The sequence below is a fragment of the Phyllostomus hastatus genome, unplaced genomic scaffold (assembly GCF_019186645.2).
Source record: "Phyllostomus hastatus isolate PE091 unplaced genomic scaffold, TTU_PhHast_1.1 phas_scaffold_46, whole genome shotgun sequence".
NCBI classification, from domain to species: Eukaryota; Metazoa; Chordata; class Mammalia; order Chiroptera; family Phyllostomidae; genus Phyllostomus; species Phyllostomus hastatus.
The window spans coordinates 21,635,510-21,658,090 of NW_025334032.1; the positions used below are offsets into that span (position 1 = coordinate 21,635,510).

Genomic DNA, 22,581 nt, shown 5'->3' on the forward strand with positions numbered 1-22,581 from the left:
TCTGATTGCAAATGGATTATAGCTTCACTTGCCCAAAGTAGCAAGGGTTGAGGCCCATGGCGGACACAGAGGAGAGAGGACTTCTCTAACGTCTTGTGGGAGTGTGTGCAAATCAACGAGCTCCCCCGGGCATTACTCTTCTCACGAGAAAGCTGTGAGGAGAACACCAAGAACATGGTGTTTTTGGCCCCAGCGAGACCCCCCTATCCTTTTCACAGGGCAACGCTGGCTGGGCTCTAATCACACACCACATCTAAATGTCACGTTGAGTTTTCATCTGTTTTCTCAAGTGATCTGTACTTTGCCCTTGAAATAGATCAGTGATAATCCCTATTTTCTAGATAAGGAAACCAAAGCTCTGAAGCTCATCTTGAATCTTGGAAGTGGGGAATGTCACAGTTGGAAAGTACATAAAGCGTATCTGGTTCAGAGGTCAGCAAACTATGGCCCATTGGCCAAATCTGGCCCACTGCTTGTTTGTGTATACAAAGTTTTATTGGAGCACAGCCACACGCCATTTGCTTCTGTGTCGGCCACAGCTGCTTTCTCACTATTACTGGCCCAGTTGGGTAGTTTCCAGAGACACAAGCCTGAAGTATTGACGATCTGGTCCTGAACAGAAAGTGTAGCTGACCTCTGGTTCGGTTCAGCTGCCTCGTGTTGTAGACAAGGATATGCAGGCTCAGAGCCGGAAGAACCTCACTCAAGGTCAGATGGCTGGTTGGCACCCCAGCCAGGGGCTGAACCCACAACCCAGGCGTGTACCCCAACCAGGAATTGAGCCGGCGACCTTTCCCTTTGTGAGATGATGCCCAACCAACTGAGCCACACGGCCGGGGCAGTGCTGTTTCACTGTGGCCTGGAGCTCCTTACTGGCCACCAGATGATGGACTTCTTTCTCTTTCCAGAGTGGACTCACGCCCCTCCATCTGGTAGCACAAGAAGGCCACGTTCCAGTAGCAGACGTGCTGATCAAACACGGCGTCACCGTGGACGCCACCACTCGGGTAAGCCTTCCCCGCTGCTCTGCGCATGCCCATAGCCCTGCTCACAGCCCTGCCCAATGCCCGCCTCCCTCGTGCTTCAGAAGTGACTCCTGCTCAGGGTTAGGAAGCTCCACGGACCCAGCGACATGCTCTCCTCTGCCCTTTCCTAGGGGCGGCAGTGAAGACACCAGCCCTCACTTTGCAGTTGGGAATTGTGAAGTTTGCTAGACTTCTGAGCTTCTATAGTGAGAAGCCAAGAGGAATGTTTAATCATGACTCCAAGACCTGTCTTCCATGAGCAGGGTGTCAGAAGTGTCAGGCTTCCCAGGATTCGCTAGAAAATTCAGCCCCTTTTATTCCAGCATTCAGTTAAATTCAGGCGACTTTCCATGAACCTCTGTGTGCAAGGAGCTCCGTGAGGCAGCTGAGGGTCCCGTGCACGGCCCAGGCAGTGCATCTGCCTCGAGGATTTGCAGTTTAGTGTGGAGGCAACTGTCAGGGGCTGGAAGGGACACCCTAACGTGATGTCCCAGTGAGAGAGGTGCTGGAGAGCCCTTGAAGCATGAAGGGAGGAGGCTGGTTCTGTCTGGTAGAGAAGGAGGCTTCCTGGAGGAAGTGGCACCTTGTTCCTTCTCACCACGAGGCAACTGTATGAAAAGGAAGGAACACATGATGCGTTCCAGCTCCAGCTCCCTCCGGAGTTTCACAGGGAGACCAGCCAACAACATGATGTTGAAGTCTCCCTGAGAAAAACCTAGAAATGGTATTTTATATCCAACTGCTTACAGCTTCAGCAGGAATCTACTTGGAAACCAAGGCGGTTCTAGATCTGAGGCTCCTTTTGTGGGCCTAGGTTAGTCTTTTGGGGTCCTTCCCTGAGAGACCTTGTGCTGAGGGTTAAAATGTGGGGCCCCAAAGTCTGTCATCACTGGGGGTCCAGCCTGCAGGGCATGTGTCGAGACGGCGTCTAAAGGTGGGCCCCAGCCCTCCAGGGGTTCTCACGGCCACAGGGCTGAGGACCTTGGCTTGTCGGCCTCTGGAGGGAGCTCGAAAATATTCAGCTGAACTGATTGCTTGAAAATTAGCTCCTTTGTAGCCAAAACACAAATGAATAAAATAAATGCCCAAAGCCCACTCCTTTCAAACAATGACCAGTTCTTATAAAACCCATCACACTACTCCTCAGTGACTCGGACCACCTTTGCGGGTACTTGCAATGGGATTCCACCTCTCTGGTGGGAGCATGATCTGCGCCTGTCCCGGTCGGTCGCGACCTCCATGCCACAAGCTGTCCTCATCTGAGCCACCTTCCCAGCAAAGGGCCTGAGGGCTGCTTCCTCCTCGGAAGGACCTGTCTTGGCCTCTATAACTCGGGTCTCCTGGGTTTCCTCCTGCCCCTCGGCCAGTCCCTCACAGTCCTCCTTTCTGATCTCCCTCTCAGCGCTGGCTGGGTAGATGGGCCCCTCTTTTTCTCCTTACACTGACCCTAAATGACCTTGCTCATCTCCAAGACTTTACATGCTCCCCAGGCATCTCCTTACCTAGAGCTCTTCACCGTGTTCACGTCAGTTTTCCAGTCACCTGCTCTACAGCTCGCCTGGATCTTTCCTGGGCATCTCAAACTCCACTTGTCCGACCCTGATCCCCATCCCTCCCTAGGCCAATGGCATCCAACTGGCCACGGCAGCACAGCCTACACCTTATAGCAGCTGTCAACCTTCCGAAGGGTCTCCCCATCCACTCGCTCTCAACCAGCTGTTGGAAGGAGTTTATAACGCGCAGGTCATAGTGGCTCTTGGTGCGCCCAGAAGCCCTGCTGGTCCCCCATTTTCATCTCTTGCTTTTCAGATGGGTTACACTCCCCTCCATGTGGCCAGTCACTATGGAAATATCAAGCTGGTGAAGTTTCTGCTACAGCACCAGGCAGATGTCAATGCCAAGACTAAGGTACGGGGACGCCTGAGACCCGACTCCTGTACTGACACTTCCCAAGTGCCACATTAGGATGCAGCCAGAGTGGCTCTGGGCTCACTTGGGGCTCTGCCACAGTTTTAGGCTTTGACCCTGAAGGAGGCAATGGGGAGAATGCATGTTTCATGTTGCACATAGAAGATGGATAGACTCGGTAGTATGTGGGCAGTTCTCCCTCTGAGGGCTAGCTAATCCTGCCAAACTGTGTATCTCGCTTTATAGCTAGGATACAGCCCCTTGCACCAGGCGGCGCAACAGGGACACACAGACATCGTGACACTGCTTCTCAAAAATGGTGCTTCCCCAAACGAGGTCAGCTCGGTGAGTACCCGCCCTGCTCCTGATTTTGGAACGCCGCTCTCATGAGCAGCCCTGTGAGATGTCACTGAACCACAGGGGCTCCTCTGTCCTTACTGCAGGTCTGGGGGCTGCACAGGCTGCAGGACCATAATGTTGTAGCCGTCTGGGTGCCCCAGGCCCTGGGGTGCTGCATTTAGTTTCTCTGGTGAGCAGAAGGTTATCCTTTTGAGCACCATTTATACCCTCCCCCTTTTAGTTTTGTTTAAACAGAGTTGTTGAGACCCTTTCTAAAACAGGTGGAGCTGCGTTCAGTGTGGTACAAGGAACAAAACAAGTGTATTGGGTAGTTCGTGATGTTTCGGGGCCTCGGGGTTGTCCTTAGCAACGTCAGTGATGCTTGCTGGGTACGAGCTTCCTCCTCTGGCAACCCACAGGTTTTGCTGGGTTATCTCCATGGCTGCCTCCAGCTCGGAAAGTGTGTGCACCATGGATGATTGATGTGGTTGCAGAAATTATAACCACGGATGGGGCTGACTCTGTGTGGGGCCAGGACACACCCTGGCACTAGAGAACCTAAAAGGAACACAAAGTCTTAATATCAGTTTACTCTCCCTTTGCCCTTTCTCTGAAAATCAGAGCAGAAACTACGCCCCTCCCCTGTTTCTGGTAGGGTGTGGTTTCTGATGGGCCTGGAAGGAGTTTGCTGGAGTCTGTGGGTTTCCTTAGCCATGGTGGTGCTCAGTGACAGTCACTGAAGGCCTGGCGTCGAGGGCAGCGAGCAGCGTCACCCTGCGCCCTCACGTCCCCAGAACTGCACACGGTGTCTTCCTGATGCATTTCTTCCCAGTTGGTTCCCTCTCGGAAATTTTTGGCTTGTCCCAGCAAGACTTCCCCGCTCTCATTTCAAGGTTCTCACCGTTAGTGCTGCAGATTGAAAGCACCCCTGCCGTCCCCTCTCCCGTAGGCTGGCTAACCCAGCATCTAGCACCTGCCCAAGCTCACAAACGTTCAGGGGTCTTGCTGGTGGCTCCAGGTGCAGCCTGTCCTCCTATAGCCCTGAATAACAAATAGAATGTGAGCTTGGTCTGTGGAAAGGGGGCAGGCTTTCCTCCCAGGCTCCATTCCCTCCCTCGTCTGATCTCATCCTCTCTCTGCTACTTTTCCCAGAATGGAACTACACCTCTGGCGATAGCCAAGCGCCTGGGCTACATTTCTGTAACAGACGTGCTCAAGGTTGTCACAGATGAACCCAGTGTCGTGGTATGTCTGCTTCTTCCTTGCACCCCTACCCTCACCCCAAACACACACGGCCTGCGGACAGAGCGCCTCCATGGGTTACTCTCAGAAGTAGAGCTCTTCTGGGGTTCCAGGATACCTGGTAGAACCGAGGCGGGAGGGGCGGGGAGGGGCGGTTTGTCTCCCCCATCAGATGGAGTTGTACTGCCACCTAGCGGACGGAGGAATTAGGATTGTGACCAGACCTAAGAAGGCAGTAGGAGCAAGATGAGGAGGTCCTTGGGCAGGGGCTAGGCAATGGGAACCTGGCTAGTGCGCACATGGTTTCTGTCAGATGTGGCTTCCAAGCTGAGAGCTTGGAATTTTCTTTATTTGGGACAAACTTCCCCCACCTCCTTCCTGTCTCCACAGTCACGACCAGGTGACCACTGGATCAGTGAACTGGCCTAGTGCTCTATTTGAGTTGAATTCTCTGATTTTTCTTTTTTAGCTAGTCAGCGATAAGCACCGAATGAGTTTCCCTGAGACAGTAGATGAGATCCTGGATGTCTCTGAAGATGAAGGTAGAGTCTGGGATTTGACAAAAGCCCGGGTAGAGTCAGGGGGCACCTGGGTGGAGTCAGGGGGCACAAGGGCACTTCCTGTCATGCGCAGATGTCCTTACAGCACATCCCAGTTCTGCAGGTCTGGACTGGAACCAGAGAGAATGGCTTCTTAAGGATGCCGTTATCAAGAAGACTACTTTAATGTAATTGTAGAAAACAGCAACTAGATCTCAGAGATTACAGTACAAAATCCCATGGAGTGTCATAAATATGTGTGTGCATATAGTATGCACAGAAAATGATTCTACTTGGACCAATCGCCAGAGCTGTAGAGAGTTGTTGTCAAAGTCTGCCCAGTGCTTGCCTTGTGCTTTGAGCAAAGGACAAGCCGTCCCTTCTGACCACAGAATGGGTCAGCGAGTCTCGAGGTGTATCGTTCTCACGAAGTTACTGTAGTTTCAAGTCCAATGAATCACAGTGTTGTAGTATTTTACTGCACAAGATAAGCCTATCTCCTCGCTTAAGTCTGAAAGGAACCCTCGGGATGCAAATGGTGGGACTGGACTGGGTTATCTCTCTGGCCCTCGAATTAATAACTTCTCAAGTAGATGATGAAAGCTGTCCCGTGTCCCCTGTGGTCCTGTGCCTCTCACTTTTACTGACTTCAATCCTGTCCTTTCTTAAACTTGGCTCTTCTTTGCTTTCCAGGAACTGCTCATATAACTATAATGGGTATGAAACACTTTCTGTTCCCTGTGGTGTTTTCTCACAAGTGCATTTCACCCTAAGCGATCCAAGCTCTCACTAATCCATTCCCGCTTTCCACCTCCTCTGACGGCTAACAGTCCAGAGCCTGGAGCTCGACTAAAACAGGAAACTCACTCCCATGAGATCCACGCCCTGGCGGGGGCTCCAGCCTGTCCATTCCTGTGTCTGTGCCCATGCCACCGTGTCTGTGGTCATGACTGCATGAGCTGTTGTGGTTTTCTCATTCTGTCAGCTCCAGATCACAAAGTCGGGACACTCACTGCTCAGGGGCAGCAGACGCCCCTGCGGGGTCCAGGGCTCTGACCCCAGTTTGAGCCAGGGGAGAGGGACAAAGGCAGTCTGGGTTGCAGACGTCGTTTGAACCTCTCGGTTACAAATACCCCACAGCCCTTCTGAAAGGGCAGGTTCAATCCCGTTGCGGCTCACTCTTCTGTAGTGTGCGGTGTGGGAGAAACAGAGACAGCCCTTTCTTCGGTGTCACTGCACACTCTACAAGGGCTCTTTGGAAGTGGGATTTGCCAAGCAAAAAAAAAAAAAAAGCTCTTTCTGGTTGTATTTTTTTTTTTCTTCTACAAAGCCTGGGACAGACTAAGGTGTCAGGAGCAGACTGCCCTGCTCTGGGTACCAGGGCTGGAGGAAAGGACTGGTCGAGGACATCGTGCACGATGCCTTTGAGCACCAGCGGCCTTCCTCCACTCCTCGGCACTGGGGGCTGGGCAAAGCACTTTTTGAGGAGAAAGAGGACATCTCCATTCTGTCTCTCACTCAAACTTGTGTGGTTTCAGGAGAAGATCTTGTTGGCTCCAAGGCTGAGAGGCAAGACTCCAGGGATGTAGATGAGGAGAAAGAGCTGCTGGATTTCGTGCCGAAGCTAGACCAAGTGTAAGCAGTGCTCACGCCGTGGACGGCCAAGGTCCAGCCCTGGGCGTCAGAGTAGAAGGATGCAGAGCAGGGGAAAGTCACAAGAAGGCCAGGCCCTGGGTGTGCCACTAACAGGGACAGGGTGCTGGTCGGTTGGACTGTGGGTCCAGCACCTTAGGAGACACTAGCTCTGTATCTTGAGCAGCAAGTGGGGACAAGGAGGCTGCTTCACGGCATGCTGGCCCGGGGTGTCTCCCCTCCTGTTCTGGTACCTCCGCCTCCCACCTTTCCCCCTCCCGTCACTTGCAGTCTCACTCCACCCCCCCCAACCCCCTCTCACACGCTCTCAGCTTCTCACCAGAAAAACCCATTGAGTAGAATTCACATTAGAAACTGGCAACAGCTAAGCTGAAACACTGACTGCATCCTCTGTACATTAGGGGAACCCCACAGAGAGTCTGTTTTTGCCTGGAACACATTTCTCATTCCTCCCTGTGACCTGTGAGTTATTTTGCTGTGGGTACATTAGCACACACGCATATTTTGCAAATCAATCTAAAAGCAACAACGGCAGAGAAACACTGAGCCCTTGGCGTTTTCTGAAAAGACAGGCGTGTGCCAGCTCAGTTCCGTGGCTCATGCGAAGCAGAGCCGTGGGAAAAGCAGGAAGTGAAATGACATGGGTGTGTAATCAGTCAGTAGTTATTGAACATCGGTTAGAAAAAAGTACAAGACTCAGCCTCTGGCCGTAAAGGAGCTACAGATTTATTTTGTAGGATCGAAGCACACCCCAGGAGGTCGTATAGCAATGCAGAATAAGACCTGAAGGCCGGAGCGAGGATTCTGTCAGCAAGGGCTCTAAGGCTGAGAATGGGGGTGCTGAGTACAGGGAAGATTCGTGGAGGAGGCAGGTCCTTCCATGAGATCTGAGGACACTGGGCCCTGGGAGAGACTTGGAGGCAAAAGGAGGAGGCTGGCCGGTGGCGGAGGCCGAGTTGAGTTGCATGTGCGAACGTGACGGTCCAGGCTGTGGTGGGGGCAGACGGGGTCGGTTGTTACAAAGGAAGGGCTGCACTTGAAAGGGTCATCTCTTTGATTTTCCAATGGGCTTGGCGCACAGGGTGGAATCTCCAGCCATCCCGAGGATTCCTTGTGTCACACCCGAGACAGTGGTGATCAGATCTGAAGAGACAGAACAGGTAAGAAGCATCATCTCTCCAACTTTCCATTTGGTGGAGAACGGGGACCCCGGAACAAGGGTTGCTTTGTGCTGACCTGCAGTGCGATAGAACTGAACATAGCGTCTACCAAGCCCTGCAGATCTGGGACTCCACGCGTCCTCGCAGTCCCTGGGCTGACAGTGTTCTCACTGTCCTGGAGATGATCGATAGGCGTCTCGCAGGGCCCACGGGCATGTCAAGCATCATTACGCTGGTCCAGCCATGAGCAAGGCTGAGAACTGACACCAGAAGTCCTGGCTCCAAAGCCCATGTTCTCGGGGCCACAGCCCTGATGCGCACGTGCTCTGTACCCAGGGGACAGAAGGTCATGGTGCTGGAGAGGGAGCCCGAGGCTGCAGCCTGCACCTACTGTGAGGGTGGACAAGTCACGGACTCTGCACCCCTTTTCTTTGACATCCCTGGAAAAGGGAGCACTTTCTGCCTCAGCTTCCTTGAGGGATGATTTGGAGCATAAAACACCAGTACAAGTAAAAAGAGGATGGCAGAGAGAGTGTTCCCACCTTGCACTGTTATGCATTATAGCACCCTACTCTGTGGCTTCCGTGGATGCCATTTGAATTTTTCCCCCAAAAAGACAGGACAGTTTAAAACAATTTAATTTTCCCTTAGTTAATTCTATGCCATTGGCACTTCCCCCTGCCCACAGAACGGGGGAGTTTTCTAGGATAAAGAGAAGGCAGCGTGGTGTTTGAAGGTTGGAAATGACCGCCTGAGGCCTGATAGCTGAGCCAGGCAGGCCTGTGTCCCAGTGAAGGCGGGTCCCTCCCACCACCACCGCCACCGAGGGGGTGTGAGTCCGAATGCAGCGGCCATAGCCCTGGGCCCGTGTGGCCGTGAGGCTGTGCAGCTGGGTACACCGTGGGGACAGGTGCCAGTCAGATGCGGCCCTGGTGCCACTGGGGTGCCCTCCCTGGGTGCTGCCAAAAGCAGTGATGTGCAAGCAGCCGAGGGGACCTGTGTCCTGCTCAGGATACAGCGAGTTCCTTGACCAATCCGTTCTCTCCGACTCCTCGCTTAAGTCAGGAATCGAGTCAGTCCGTGTTACCGGAGTCCCGCTGTGTGTCCTACACAGCGCTGGGTGGCAGACTCCGAGCCCCACTCCTGCCTCCTAGGAGCCAGCTGATGGTCCAGCCAGCACGGGTGGACTCAGCTGCGTGAAATCAGTCAGCACAGGATGCAGGAAGCACAACTATCCCAGTGCTCGACTGGGTGGTGTGAGTTTTCCCAGATCAGAGGTGATGAGGAAGATTCATGGGGGAGGCGAGACGTAAAAAACAACCAGGATTGGACCAGAGGAGAGGGCCAAGGGCACCTGCACCTGTGGGGAGCGTGAGCAGGAACAGAGCTGAGAGTGGACCTGGAGGGAGCAGGGGCAGATGCAGACCCTGCTGGCTCTCGTGAGTCCTTGTGACGCGCAAGGCCCTGTGTGAGGCAGCCCTGTGCCCCTGTGGTTGCTGTGAGGCAGGGGACTGTCCCACTTGCAGATGAGGAGATGGGAGCCCCCTCCCCCACCACCACCAAGGGCCAGAGTCTGTTCTAGCCACCTCATGTACCTCAGGTGCCTGCAGGGCAGAGAGCATGCCCAGAGCTAACGAACTAGAAGATGAAAGTGCAGAGTTTACTGCCAACCTAGTGTGAAAACCGAGCCGCCTGAGCAGAGGCCGCATGTTGGGGTGCAGCTGGAGAACGGGGTTGGGGGGGAAGGTCAGCAGTGGGTGCAGGACCTAAGACTGAAGCCAGACCGGAGTGAGGACTCGCTCCGTCCATTCTGAAGCTCTGTCCCAGGGCCTTGAGTCAAGGGGTGGCCATGGCCATAGGAAGAAGCCCATGCTTCCTTTTAGACTCCAGCAATGCCTTGTGCCCAAAGGGTCAGTGGTGAGTGTGTGGGAGCACCTCCTCCACGGGTCCCCCTGGTTTCTGGCAAGGAGGTGCTCCCGAGCCTCCCCAGCCGGGCACAGCATCGGCTGTCCTGAGACCAGCACCTGTAGCCTGGGAGGTGATGAGACCATTGGCTCTTCTCTCCTCCTCAGCCATTTAAAGAGTATGATGAAGACTCGCTCATCCCCAGCAGCCCAGCCACAGAGACCTCAGACAACATCAGCCCGGTAGCCAGCCCCGTCCACACAGGGTGAGTGGCCCCCGTGGAAGGACTCTGGGTCCCCGCACCCCCTGTCTCAGAGGGGGCACCCAGATGCCCATCACGGATCTGCCTGCGCCCCAGGTTTCTGGTGAGCTTCATGGTGGACGCCCGGGGAGGCTCCATGAGGGGGAGTCGCCACAACGGCCTGAGGGTGGTGATCCCGCCTCGGACGTGCGCGGCGCCCACTCGCATCACCTGCCGCCTGGTCAAGCCGCAGAAGCTGAGCACACCGCCCCCGCTGGCCGAGGAGGAGGGCCTGGCCAGCAGGATCATCGCGCTGGGGCCCACCGGGGCCCAGTTCTTGAGGTGAGGGGGCTCCCTCCCTGGGTGTGCGTGTACAAAGTGTCCCCAGCCTGTCCCTGCCCCGTGGCCACAACCACCCAAGTCCACCCAGCCACAGGGCAGAGAGAGGCGAGCCCTGGAGCCCCACGTCACCCCGTTTCTCCACTGTCCTGACGGGAACAGAACCTGGGGCCCTTGTCCGCGTGTAGCTGCCTTTCCTAGGCGCACCGAGGAGCCCGTATGCCAGGTGGAGCATATGCTCTCAAACCTGTGTGATGCTGGAGCAAGGATGGGGAAGTCAGGGCTGCACTGGGGACCCCCGAGGGTTCAAGTATTTCAGCTCTGGGACAGTCTTACTAGGACACAGCTTTACGGCCTTGCCCCCAAGGACAGCAGGATCGATGGGCTCCAGAGGCCCGTGGTTCACCTGCCTGGGGTGGACCGTGCTGCTGCTGGGCTCGGAGCTCCTTGCTCCCAGGGCCTGCGGCTGTCCAGTCGCAGCAGGAGGCCTGCCTTCTCATCCCTGTGCACTTCCTGTCCCCACCTTTGAGCCTTCCTCTGCCGTTTGTCAAGTGACCTGTGGAAAATGTCTGTGTCGGTTTTCCCTCTTAAATGTACTTCTGGAGGCTCCCTGCAAAAGACATGTTGTTGTCACGACTGGTAGAGGCTCCGAGAGGTTTGGCTCCCTGTGTAGAGATGTCGGGTGGGTTCCCAGGACCCAGTCTGAGGGCAGGGCGTGAGCTGGGGGCCTGGTGTAAGTGAGGGGGGCCTGGCGTGGCTCAGGAACCTCAGGCAGGTCTGTGCCACAGTCAGAAGTGCCCCGGGGCGGGGGGCCCACTGTGGCTACACGGACCCCTTCTCCCTCCAGGCGGGAACCACCCGCCCACACGCCTGCCCTTCCCTCACTTTGCCGTGAGGCGTGCACCCGCCCGAATCCACGCACTTCCCCACAACCGCTCTGTCCCCTCAGCCCTGTGATTGTGGAGATCCCCCACTTCGCCTCCCATGGCCGCGGGGACCGTGAGCTCGTGGTGCTGCGGAGCGAGAACGGCTCCGTGTGGAAGGAGCACAAGAGCCGCTACGGAGAAAGCTACCTGGATCAGATCCTCAACGGAATGGATGAAGGTACGGAGCTCCCAGGATCCCAGAGCAGTGCCTTCTCTCTGGACGATGGGGCTTGAGGTTGCACTTTTTGGGTGAGAGATGTTGGGATGCCTGGACCTTGGGGAGCCCCGAGACACGAGAGGTGGCCCATTAAGTCTGGTTCTGGTCCCTGGGAATCTGAGGGAGCACCTGGCCGCATATGCCACCTGCATCTCCTTCTGCTAGACCTTCGGGACCCAGGGGTTTCTCCCTCAGGCAGCTGGGCTCCACCTCCGGCCCTCGGGGTGGGGGCACGGCCCGGGAGCTGAGGCCGTGGCGGCTGCGCTGGGCTCAGCGTGACCAGGGCCGGCGGCGCTGCGCCGTGTGATTCCAGAGCTGGGGAGTCTGGAGGAGCTGGAGAAGAAGAGGGTCTGCCGCATCATCACCACGGACTTCCCCTTGTACTTCGTGATCATGTCTCGGCTCTGCCAGGACTATGACACCATCGGCCCGGAGGGGGGCTCTCTGAGGAGCAAGCTGGTGCCCCTGGTGCAGGCGACGTTTCCAGAAAATGCCGTCACCAAGAGAGTGAAGCTGGCTCTGCAGGTGACACAGCCCCCACCAGTTGGGGCATCCCCTGCCCCCTGCACTCAGACAGAGTCCAGGAAAGCGGGGGGGGGGGCACTCAGGGCTCTCAGATGGGTGACCCTCGTCCCCAGGACATCCTCCGCACTGCTGTCCAGCACCTGAACATTTGGTTAGAGATTTCACCTTGAAACCCAAAGGAAAATTGGTGGGCGGGGTCAGGTGGCAGCTCCCTGCTAAGTTGCTGTAGGTCCCAGGTCAGGCGCTTATCCATGTGGCCTCCTGGAGGGGCACGTGCTGCTGAGCACAGATGGCGCGTCCTGGGAACAAGGAGCTGCAGGGCGATGGGGAGAAAGGGCTCGGAACGGAGAGCAAAGCAGCGAGGTCAGACCTGGGGCAGGCCCCGTGGTCCAGCTGCAGTGGGACCCGCCCCTCTTCACACTCTGCATGGCCAGTTCGCTCTCCCCTTGGGGGCTGTGCTATTTCCTGTCCACAAGCCCCTCCGATGCTCTGGGGCTGAGTGTCCCCACTCTGGCCCCTCACAGGCCCAGCCCGTACCCGATGACCTCGTCACCAAACTCCTGGGCAACCAGGCCACATTCAGCCCCATTGTCACCGTGGAGCCGAGGCGCCGGAAGTTCCACCGCCCCATCGGGCTTCGGATCCCACTCCCTCCTTCCTGGACAGATAACCCCCGGGACAGCGGGGAGGGAGACACCACCAGCCTGCGCCTGCTTTGCAGTGTCATTGGTGAGAGGTGACCCCTTGCCCCTGGCTTGTCTTCTGTCCTCCTTCTGGCTACACAAGGGGAAGACAGGAGAAGGTGAAGCCAGCGATCATCTTGCCCTTTGCTGGCTTCTCCTGGTAACATGCTCTTCAAAGGGATGGAGGGGTGATGCGTCTGAGCGGCGTCCACGCCATGCATGGAAGCTCCCTCTGACCATGAAGGAAGGGAGCTGTGGGTTGCTACGCGGAGGGGGAGAGCATGGGAGGATGGGTGCGCTCAGGTCTCTGCCCTGGCACACCGGCCCTCACTGCTGTGGCAAGCCCGTGTCTGTGTGCCGAAGACTGTCCGCCAGCCCACCTTCTGCTCCTGTTGCAGGAGGGACAGACCAAGCCCAGTGGGAAGACATAACAGGAACGACCAAGCTCGTGTATGCCAACGAGTGTGCCACGTTCACCACCAACGTCTCTGCCAGGTGAGGAGCGTCTCAGCCCAGCACAGGGAACTCCCGGGACCTGCACAGAGGGGTCAGCGCTGCCCCTGCAGGTAGCCCTCCTCACACCCCAGCCTGCCCGTCCCAGGCATGAAGCTCAGTGTCCTCACAGGGAGCCCCGCCATGACCAACGGGAGTGTTGAGTGGTCGTTGCATGGTTCACGGGCTGCCCCTGCCTGGGCGGACACGGAGCTCCCTGTTGGGCATGTAGAAGCATGCTTATGATTAGCCCTCCCTGTCCAGGTTCTGGCTGTCAGACTGTCCTCGTACCGCCGAGGCCGTGAACTTCGCCACTCTGCTGTACAAGGAGCTTACCGCGGTGCCCTACATGGCCAAGTTCGTCATTTTTGCCAAGATGAATGACCCCCGAGAAGGGCGGCTGCGCTGCTACTGTATGACGGACGACAAAGTGGACAAGACCCTGGAGCAGCATGAGAACTTCGTTGAGGTGGCCCGGAGCAGGGACATAGAGGTACAGCCCCTGGACCCCTTCATCGCTGGGCATGCACGGGTCCCCCTCGCTCCCCACAATGAGACGAAGCTTCTGGAGCTAGGACAGGGCAGGTGCAGGCTGCTTCCTCCAGGACACTGGGACCCAGAGCAGATGGGGAACCCTCCTCGGGCCATGGGGCAAGGCTTCCTAGGCATCTCTCCGCTGCCCCCCTTGGGCAGCATCCTAGAGAAGCTTCAGCAAAGGTGAGAAACATCATCGCTGACCCCGTGATTTGTGATGATAAGAACTCAAGAACTTAGCTACCAGGTAGTAAGGAAAGTGCTCAACTAGCACAATCTCCCCTGGTTCTTTTTTTTTTTTAAGATTTTATTTATTTATTTTTAGGGAGGGAGATAGGGAGAGAGAGAAACATCAATGTGCAGTTGCTGGGGGTTATGGCCTGCAACCCAGGCATGTACCCTGGCTGGGAATCGAACCTGCGACACTCCCCCTGGTTCTCATAAAGTGCATAACTCTGTGCACTTTAATTATCCCCAATTTACAGGCAAGGAGACTGAGGCTGAGAGAGGTTAAGTAGCCAATCTAAGATTACACAACAGAGTGAACAGTAGAGAAAGGATTTGTCTGCGTGGTCTGACCCCAGAGCCCACACTCCGACCTGCTCTGCCAGGGTGTTGCTAGCGCCCAGAAGAGACAGTAGGGGAGAGGACCGGACAAATGATGTGAGGGGTAGAGGACTGGACTGGCACCTGCCGTTGACCCCAGGGTGCTCACTCATGCTGGGATGTGGAATAAGCCAGGACCTTTCCAGAGGTCTGGCCTCAGAGTCTGTGCTGAGCCTCTGGGGGTGGCTGAGGGCCCAGAAGGAAGAACTGACTAGGCAGAGCATTCCTTTTGCTTGGGTCTCCATTTCTTCAACTGTCAAATGGGTCAGTTGAAAGCATATTATACACAGTAGGGACCCTTATGTTAGGGAGTGAGATCAAAATGTCCTGTGGTCCTTCTAGCGTTTTGCATCAGCTGAACCTGTTTGGACAGGTGTGAAAACCAGGTTTTTTTTTCAGAAGTCACTGCATGTTTGCCTCGTGGAGTTTTAGTGCTCTGGCAGCCTCCTGATCAGCCACACAGGGACATACAAGGTTCCTGCTTATCGTAACATCTTTTTTCAGCCCTGACCAGTGGTGCTCAGTTGGTTGGGCATCGTCCCAAAAGGTGAAGTGTTGCTGGTTCGATTCCCAGTCTGGGCGCATGCCTGGGTTGCAGGCTCAGTCCGCAGTCAGGGTGCATGCAAGAGGTGGCCGATGTTTCTCTCCCTCTCTTTGTCCCTCCTTCCCCGCTCTCTATAAATAAACAAACAAACAAACAAATAAATAATCGTGTTTAAAAAATCCTTTTCAGTAAGGAAGCGTAACCTGGAGAAAAAAACCTTTTCCCAGACAAATAGTGGGACTTTTCTGGAGCATAGCACCTGCACCTCGTGCAGTAGAAAGTGTGTGTCGTGGGGAAGGAATGACCAGAGCCGAAGGGCAGGACAGGACATCTAGGTCCTTCTCCTTGATGAGCTGTATGTTTCCCCTCCCCTGCAGGTGCTGGAAGGGACGCCCCTGTTCGCGGAACTCTCCGGGAACCTGGTGCCCATCAAAAAGGCGGCCCAGCAGCGGAGTTTCCAGTTCCAGTCATTTCGGGAGAACCGTCTGGCCATCCCTGTGAAGGTGCTGGCCTCTCTTCCGGGTCTAGAAAGCTTGGCAGGCAGAAGTCTCTCGGCCAACTTTGTGACCCACAGAACGGCCCCCTGAGTCTTTTTTGTGTGATTGAGTTTAGGTGAGGGACAGCAGTCGGGAACCGGGAGGGTCCTTGTCCTTTCTGCGCAAGGCGATGAAGTACGAGGACACCCAGCACATTCTCTGCCACCTGAACATCACCATGCCCCCCTGCACCAAGGTGAGCTGCCCCCTGAGGAGGGCCCTCGGCCGGAGGTAGGGTCCCTGAGGAGGTCCCCAAACAGACCCCAGGTCGAGCACTTCCAAAGGGCTTCCTCCTGCGGAAAAGCTGCCTTGGAATTCCTGGAGGCACGACAGGCCCTTCCGTCCCCATGACACCTGGCTGTGGCCTGGCAGGGAGAGCACGCCCCGGCCCTCTCTGCAAAGCTCGGGAACAGAACCTCAGAGTCAGATGGCAATACGCACGTTCACCCCGGGGACTCTGAGCTCTCTAGGACGTTCCCTCTGGGAGGCTTGCAGGAGCCTGGAAGGCATCTACCCGGCACCCTTCTGAGGCCTCTGAGGCTTAGAACTGGGCACTGAGTTGCTCCGAGTTGCTCAAGGTCACCCAGCCATTTGATAGTTGGGGTTTTTTTTTTTTGAGACTCATTTTCATGGTCTTGTGTATCTTCCCCAGGGAGCCAGGTCTTTTGGGGAGGGAGCCGTGATGTTTCAGCCACTGCAAATGCCCAGGGTTTGGGGCTCAGCAAAGGCATCTTGACCGAGGATGGTCCTTGATGGATACCCGTAAGAACAGCAGAGGCAGCACACCTCCCAGGGACTTTGGGGAGAATATATGGCTCCCTGTTTCTGTGGCTGTTGTTTAATGACAAGCTTCCTGCCAGACTAGAAAAGAAGCAAGGTTACATTCATACGTCTGTGGCTCAGTTTCTCTTTCCTGCCTGGGGACTAGGGTGAACCAACTTTTCTTTCAAAATAGGATTTCCTGCAGCTTTGAGTAAGCATCTGGCTGCTTCTCTACAGGGTGTTAAGCCTCGCACCACTATCACAAGTGGGTCTTTAGAACAGAAAGGAATCTAGAGAGAGAAACTTGTTTTTTTAAGTTCAAACCCCAGCTCCACCAGTTACTAGCTGAGTGATCTTATGCAAGTTATTTCACCCCTCTGTGCCTCGGTTTCCTCATCGATGACATGGGGATAATGATAGTTATTCCTCATAGGTTGTTGTGGGCATTAAGCTGGGCCTGGAACATGATAAGGGCCTGATGGGTTTGCCGTTTGGGTTATTATTATTAATAAAGTGTGTGGGCTTTATCAGCTCCCTCTCACTCCTGTACTTCTGCGTGTTCAGGCTTCAAAAAGTGGAGAACTGACTGTTAAGTTCTCCCAGGACTGGCATCTTCTCCACCCTACAGCCTATGGGCTGGAATCACCTTCTCCAAGAAGGGGGGCCAGCCTAACACCCCAAGCACCCTTTCGTTGTCTCCCGTCTGCAGGGGAGCGGAACCGACGAGAGGAGAAGGACTTTGACGCCGCTGGCCCTGCGATACAGCATTCTCAGCGAGTCCACACTGGGTATGAGCCCTGTGTGATGCCCTGTGCCCACTGCCTCTTCCAAGGAGGTGGTGATGCGCTCACTTCCCCTCGCCCTGGCCACAGCGCCGTGCCCATACGAATCGCTCAGTGCATCACCGACACTGCAGGTGCACGGGGAGCCTTTGGCTTGAGCCCCCAGCTCCCCCTCACGGGATTAGCAATCAGTCTGGTATCCTCAGAGGTCCGCCACCCGACCTGAGCACCCATCTGTGGTCATTCACTCACCCCTGTCGATTCTGTGTCCCATCGAGACCACTGAATGAACTCCATTGCTTCTCCCCAGGTTTTCTCAGTGGGACAGACCGAGCAGATATGAAGATGGCTATTATAGCAGAGCACCTTGGTCTCAGCTGGGCAGGTGAGTCCAGGAATTTGAGGTAGGAAAGCCCTTGGCCTGTGTACATCTACCCTTGCACCTCCTCCCTCCAATGAGCATGAAGTGAGCACTGATGGAAGCATGTCTAGACCCCTTTTTACTATCAGTTGTGCTGTGATTGCCTTAGCTGGGTCTGCTGCCTGAGCGACACCTGTGGAGCCGATAGAAAAGAGGGCTCTCTTTCCCTTTGCAACGTGTGTCTGGTTTTCCTTTGTACCAAAGAAAAGTTCAACATTGCAGGAGGCCTTAGAAATTATGTAGCTCACCTCATTTTACAGTTGGGAAAACAGACCCAGCTAAATAGGGTGACTTTAATTATGTGGCTAATTAGTGACAGCGCCCAGAAAACCCAGCAAACAACTAACATTCAAAGAAAAGAACCACCGCCTGGCAGCACATCCGCTACCCCCTGCACGCTTCTCGTCGCCTTTCCTTGAAGCTGGCATTGCTGGGGGGAAAGGGGAGTTGAAGGCCACGCCTCAATGTTTCTTACTTGCGATCTCCAGCAGTAGCTAATGCCGGACGTCTCGCCAACCGTGGCGGGCGATCTTACTTGAAGGGAGGCCGTGGGCAAGATAAAGCGAGAGCTCAAAACGTGCTTTACTCAGTCACTGGCCCTGTAACTGAATCCCCACCCCACCCCACCTTTCTGTTAGCTTTTAAATGAATGGACTCTCCTCACTCAGAGAGGGCATCAGACAATTCAGAAACCTGAGCAGGAACTGGCTGAAGGGCAGGGTGACAATTGAGGGTCCCCCACAGAAATTCAGGGACTGTCCATTGTTGAGGCTGAAACAGAGTGTCTGCCGCTGCTCCTGACGGGGAGCGTGCGTCTGAGTCATACACATTCTCATCCTCACTATTGCTTTTCCTCTGGTCTCTCTCATCCTTGAAATTGGACTCTGATGCCGTTCTCCCTCCTAAAGCACTTGCAAGAAATAACCATAAAAATAATGGGAGGTAAAAGAAGTGAACATTCTGTTATTGCCTTGCATTTAGATGGGAGCTTGTATTTTCATTTAAAATGTAAATAACGCCTCTCCCTGAAGAAATGTGAACACAGAAATGCATTTCCATTATGCGTGCTTCTCGGTGGAATGTCAGTGGCATCCTGGTGTAGCACAGACAGCAGGGGGGAGTGGGGCATGGGGGGGGGGGCGTCAGCAGCCTCAGCTGGTTCTGTGACCATGGCTAAGTTGTTCACCCTGATGGAAGGCTGTCTCATCTCCTATTTGAAGTGATGCGAGGAAGAAAAGGTGTTCGTCCATTCATTCATTCAATGCCCATTTATCAAGCACCCCTACTCCTGCCCCATGTTCTGGGGCTACAAAAGGGTAGGTGTCTGCATTTCACTTGGCGTTTCTTGTTAGGAAGGAATATCAAATCCAAAGGTGCTCCCCGCGGGATGCCCCAGTCCACAGGGCCCCGTTTGGGAGCTAGAGCTGAGCTCTGGCTTGGCTCACACCTGGCCTTGGCTCTTTGCTTGCAGAGCTGGCCCGGGAGCTGCAGTTTAGCGTGGAAGACATCAACAGGATCCGTGTGGAAAACCCCAACTCTCTGTTGGAGCAGAGCGCAGCCTTGTTGAACCTCTGGGTCATCCGTGAAGGCACCAACGCAAAGAGTCAGTACTGCTAAGCTGAGGACGCTTCTCTTCCCAAAGCCTGTGCCGGGGCCCAGCCTTGTGCACAGCGGTTCCTCCTTCAGGTTCCATTTGTGCTGCCCGCCCTCGGGACCATTTGCTTTGCCCTCTCTGTCCCTCTCTCTCTCACACACACACCTCAGGGTCACTAGGGCTTCTAGGCAATCCGGCCGCAAGAGAATACCAGAGATCTTGGCCTCCACCTTCTTCCCACCCTCAGAATGCCATAGCAGTTGCCCCGGGACCCCACATAACAGCGCAGGTGTAAGGGTATGGGGCGTCCTGTTGAATTGCTCAAACAAGTGAGGACTGTCCTCTCAGGACGGAGCGTGGGTGAGTGATGCCTGACCTCCTTCTCCCAGAAACATCTTCTTTTCCAACCTGGAGGGAAGACTCATCTCACTCGTTTTTGCTCCCACTCAACCAAATCCCCACTGTCAGAAACACTAAGAGGAAATTAAGTGTTTCCATTCACATCTCAAATCAACTGGGAAGGACCAAGAATTTCCAAAGGACTGACTCCGGTCATCCTTAGTCTCCTATTCCTGAAGTCCTAGTTGACGAAAGTTTTCCCAGGCTTTGAAACTGGCCACTGTTAGGGAGTGGAAAAGACCCATTGAAAGATAATCTTCTCCAAAGAGGCAGTTTGTTTGGATTCTGACCGAAGGAGAACGCCTCTACATTCGGAAAAAAATAAACCATCTTCCCCCTCCTCCCGGTTCCCCCTGGGCGGAGCCCGGTGACACTCCACACTGGCCTACGTTAGAATTCCCTCAGCGAGCGCCTTCTTCCTTCTCCCGGCAGTGGAGAACCTGTACGCCGCCCTGCGGAACATTGACCGGAGCGAGATCGTGAACATGTTGGAAGGCTCAGGCAGACAGAGCCGCAATCTGAAACCGGACCGGCGGCACACGGAGCGGGACTACTCCTCCTCGCCCTCCCAGATGAATGGTGAGTGTCTCCCGGAAGGGGGCGGAGCTGAGCCAAGCCCGGCCCACCAGGCGCTGGTGCCTGGCACTGCAGGAAATCATCTGGCCTGTTGGTGGGAGGTCTGTTTCAACAATCGCCCTCCTCAGTGGCGGTGAGAACAGGGGTGAGCAAGAGACAGGCCTGCACCTCTCTGCCCAGAGGCTCCCTGATGCTTCTCTCAGGGACAGGCTGCCAGGGGCACCTGGTGTCACAGTGGGAAGAGCTTGAGTCTGGAGCAGCTGCTAGGCTCCTGCCCCTAGGAGTCACAGATGCTCTGTGTAGCTCTGTACCAGGCATGGGCGCTCTTTGGGCTCCAGGGTCCCCACCTGCAAAACAGTCAGTGACTGAAGAGCAAAGGGCATGGAGCTTCTGGCCCAAGCTCTGATGCAGATCCATCAGCTCGGTGCTGTCTTAAAAGTCCTATTGCAGCTCCCTCTGTGAGGCTAAGCAGGTTTCTTTGCTTTGAGTTCGGTCTCTCCTTTCCCTCTCTCCCTTTTTGCTCACCCCATTTCCTTCCCCTCATTCTTTGTGATGTGGTTCAGCATGGCACAGGAGTCCCCAGTGTGACCAGGCTCCTGGGGGTGTTGGCCTTGCCCTCGCCACCCCCACTGCAGTCTCTGGAGGACCGTGTTCCTTTCCACAGCCCTGGAAGGGGCCAGCCACGTGAAGGAGCAGGCTGCGGATGCCGCACCCCCCTCCCCCGCCCAACCCTGCATCTGCCCCCCTCTAACCAGTGGGCGCAGAAACAGAGCGGAGCCCTGCTCTGCGGTGGGAGCCAGGAGGCCGGGCTGTGGTCCCTTTCTCCCCCTGACCTCATGTGCAGCTGTGACATCTTCTCCTTAAAACCAGCAAACTGGGTTAGATCCCTAAGATTCCTTACCGACCGACCCTGAAAAACAATTTTTAATTTTGTGAACTATTTTCCTCTGGCACCTAATATGTCAGCCTGGACAGCTGCATCATGCTGTTTATGCTCCCAAGCTCCTAGTTTAACGGTCGTCCCAGCCACGCACACATGTGCTCCCGTGAGGGCACCTGTGGCCCTGGGCATGGGCTACGCATGGGTAAGTTCTAGGCTGGGCCGGGCACAGGGTCCCCTCTACCAGGTGGAGCCTGCCCAGGCCGGGCCCCTCGCACCTCTCTCTCTCTCTCCATGTCCCATGTCTCCTGAAACATGCCAGCTAGCGCCCCTGGGTGCAGGGCTCCTTTGTGGGCCACGCCCTGTCACCTCTCTCTTCTGCCTCTGACCTCGTCTGGACCTGGAGTCCGCTCATTCTCTCCCACCGCCTGTCTCCACTGTCTCCGCCTCGGCCAGGCGTTCGGGAGCCCGCAGCCTCCACAGATGCATGTCGTGGGGGACTCTTCGCCCTGCCCACCCCGTGTCTCATGGCTGTGTGCGAGGGCATGTGTGTGCGTGCGTGGGGGCTGCACGCTGGGCACTGCTCACTCCTCACATCCAGCATAAAGGGCGTCAAGACAGTGGTCCGCCCCCGAGTTCCTCTGGGGGGCCCGGCTGGAGTGCTGTGGGGACCGCTAGGTAGGCCCACTTGCTCCCACAGGGGAAAGAAGGGAGGGTGGGGGAGGGCTGCCACCAACTCCAGGAAGTCCAGCTCTCCAAGCACTTATTGTCCCTATGACGACCCATCACCCGGTTGGGTTTCTCACTGTCCCCAGGCTGTGTCAGTGGGACCAGACCACAAGGTTCGGGGTTCTCTGTGCCCCAGTCATGTACCTACAAGACAGCAGGCCCATAGAATGACATGCCATAAATGAGGCATTACAACAATTAAAAACCTGCTAAGCAGGTAGAGCCCATGTTAAGTGTTCTTACCATAATAAAATTTTCTTGAAAAAGAGTAAGAAACCCAGGCATTGACAAGTGCCTCTCGGGGGCTGAGGTCCTCGCAGCCCCATCCGGCCCAGACACTCACAGGCCGAAACGGAGCCCTCGGTCCCCGTGTGAGGCTGGGTCTCTCTGTGCCCTGTGCGAAGGTCTCCGCTTCAGTTGGTCAGCTCATCTGACAAAATATTTTTCAAATACCTATCACATGCCAGGTGCTCTTGCAGACAGGGAAGAAAAATCAGTCCTCAAACAGAACCCTGCCCCCACCAAAAAAAATCTCAAACTCTGCCTTCATGGAGCTTACTTTCTATTTGGAGAGTCAAACAATAACCTGCTATGTAAGTGAATTATATAATGTGCTAGCAGGTGCAATAAGTGGTGTGGAAAAGACAGCCTCTAGTGAGGGGGATGGGAGGGCTGGGGTGGGGGGTAAATCAGTGGGGGGAGTGGGCAGCATCTGAACAAAGGCCAGGAGGACACGAGGGAGCGAGCCACGGAAATACAGGGAAAGAACATCCAGACCAGGGTTCATTCAGCGGCCGTGAGCCGGCTGCTGGTGTGATCCTGGGGCTGGGAGAGGCCGGAGGGACTGGGCAGAGGGAGGGAGGAAGGACAGGCGTGGAGATCAGAGGGCCGCAGGAGGCCAGCTCTTACAGACTCTCCTCGGGATATTGGGTTTTCCTTGGAATGAGATGGAGGGCTGTGGGAGGCTTTGGAGCAGAAGCATAACGTGATCTAACGTAAGGTTTAAAGGACCCCTTTCCCCGCT

The 22,581-nt window shown here is 55.4% G+C and overlaps 1 protein-coding gene across 9 annotated transcripts in view; it reads left to right on the forward strand.

Moving 5' to 3' along the window:
- ANK1 (ankyrin 1) overlaps nucleotides 1-22,581 on the forward strand; it is a 193,416-nt gene that overhangs the window by 147,549 nt on the left and 23,286 nt on the right. For 5 of the 9 annotated variants that reach the window (XM_045821495.1, XM_045821501.1, XM_045821496.1 and 2 more), the window contains exons 18-38: nucleotides 909-1,007; nucleotides 2,835-2,933; nucleotides 3,180-3,278; nucleotides 4,425-4,517; nucleotides 4,984-5,056; nucleotides 5,747-5,770; nucleotides 6,592-6,688; nucleotides 7,788-7,866; nucleotides 9,939-10,036; nucleotides 10,130-10,354; nucleotides 11,301-11,455; nucleotides 11,808-12,019; nucleotides 12,544-12,748; nucleotides 13,101-13,197; nucleotides 13,459-13,687; nucleotides 15,256-15,381; nucleotides 15,491-15,610; nucleotides 16,886-16,964; nucleotides 17,269-17,343; nucleotides 18,851-18,982; nucleotides 19,805-19,951. In XM_045821495.1, coding sequence (XP_045677451.1) covers nucleotides 909-1,007; nucleotides 2,835-2,933; nucleotides 3,180-3,278; nucleotides 4,425-4,517; nucleotides 4,984-5,056; nucleotides 5,747-5,770; nucleotides 6,592-6,688; nucleotides 7,788-7,866; nucleotides 9,939-10,036; nucleotides 10,130-10,354; nucleotides 11,301-11,455; nucleotides 11,808-12,019; nucleotides 12,544-12,748; nucleotides 13,101-13,197; nucleotides 13,459-13,687; nucleotides 15,256-15,381; nucleotides 15,491-15,610; nucleotides 16,886-16,964; nucleotides 17,269-17,343; nucleotides 18,851-18,982; nucleotides 19,805-19,951 — 2,563 coding nt within the window. The remainder of the gene's footprint in view (nucleotides 1-908; nucleotides 1,008-2,834; nucleotides 2,934-3,179; nucleotides 3,279-4,424; nucleotides 4,518-4,983; nucleotides 5,057-5,746; nucleotides 5,771-6,591; nucleotides 6,689-7,787; nucleotides 7,867-9,938; nucleotides 10,037-10,129; nucleotides 10,355-11,300; nucleotides 11,456-11,807; nucleotides 12,020-12,543; nucleotides 12,749-13,100; nucleotides 13,198-13,458; nucleotides 13,688-15,255; nucleotides 15,382-15,490; nucleotides 15,611-16,885; nucleotides 16,965-17,268; nucleotides 17,344-18,850; nucleotides 18,983-19,804; nucleotides 19,952-22,581) is intronic. The other 4 variants (XM_045821497.1, XM_045821502.1, XM_045821498.1 and 1 more) reach the window with 1 other exon arrangement.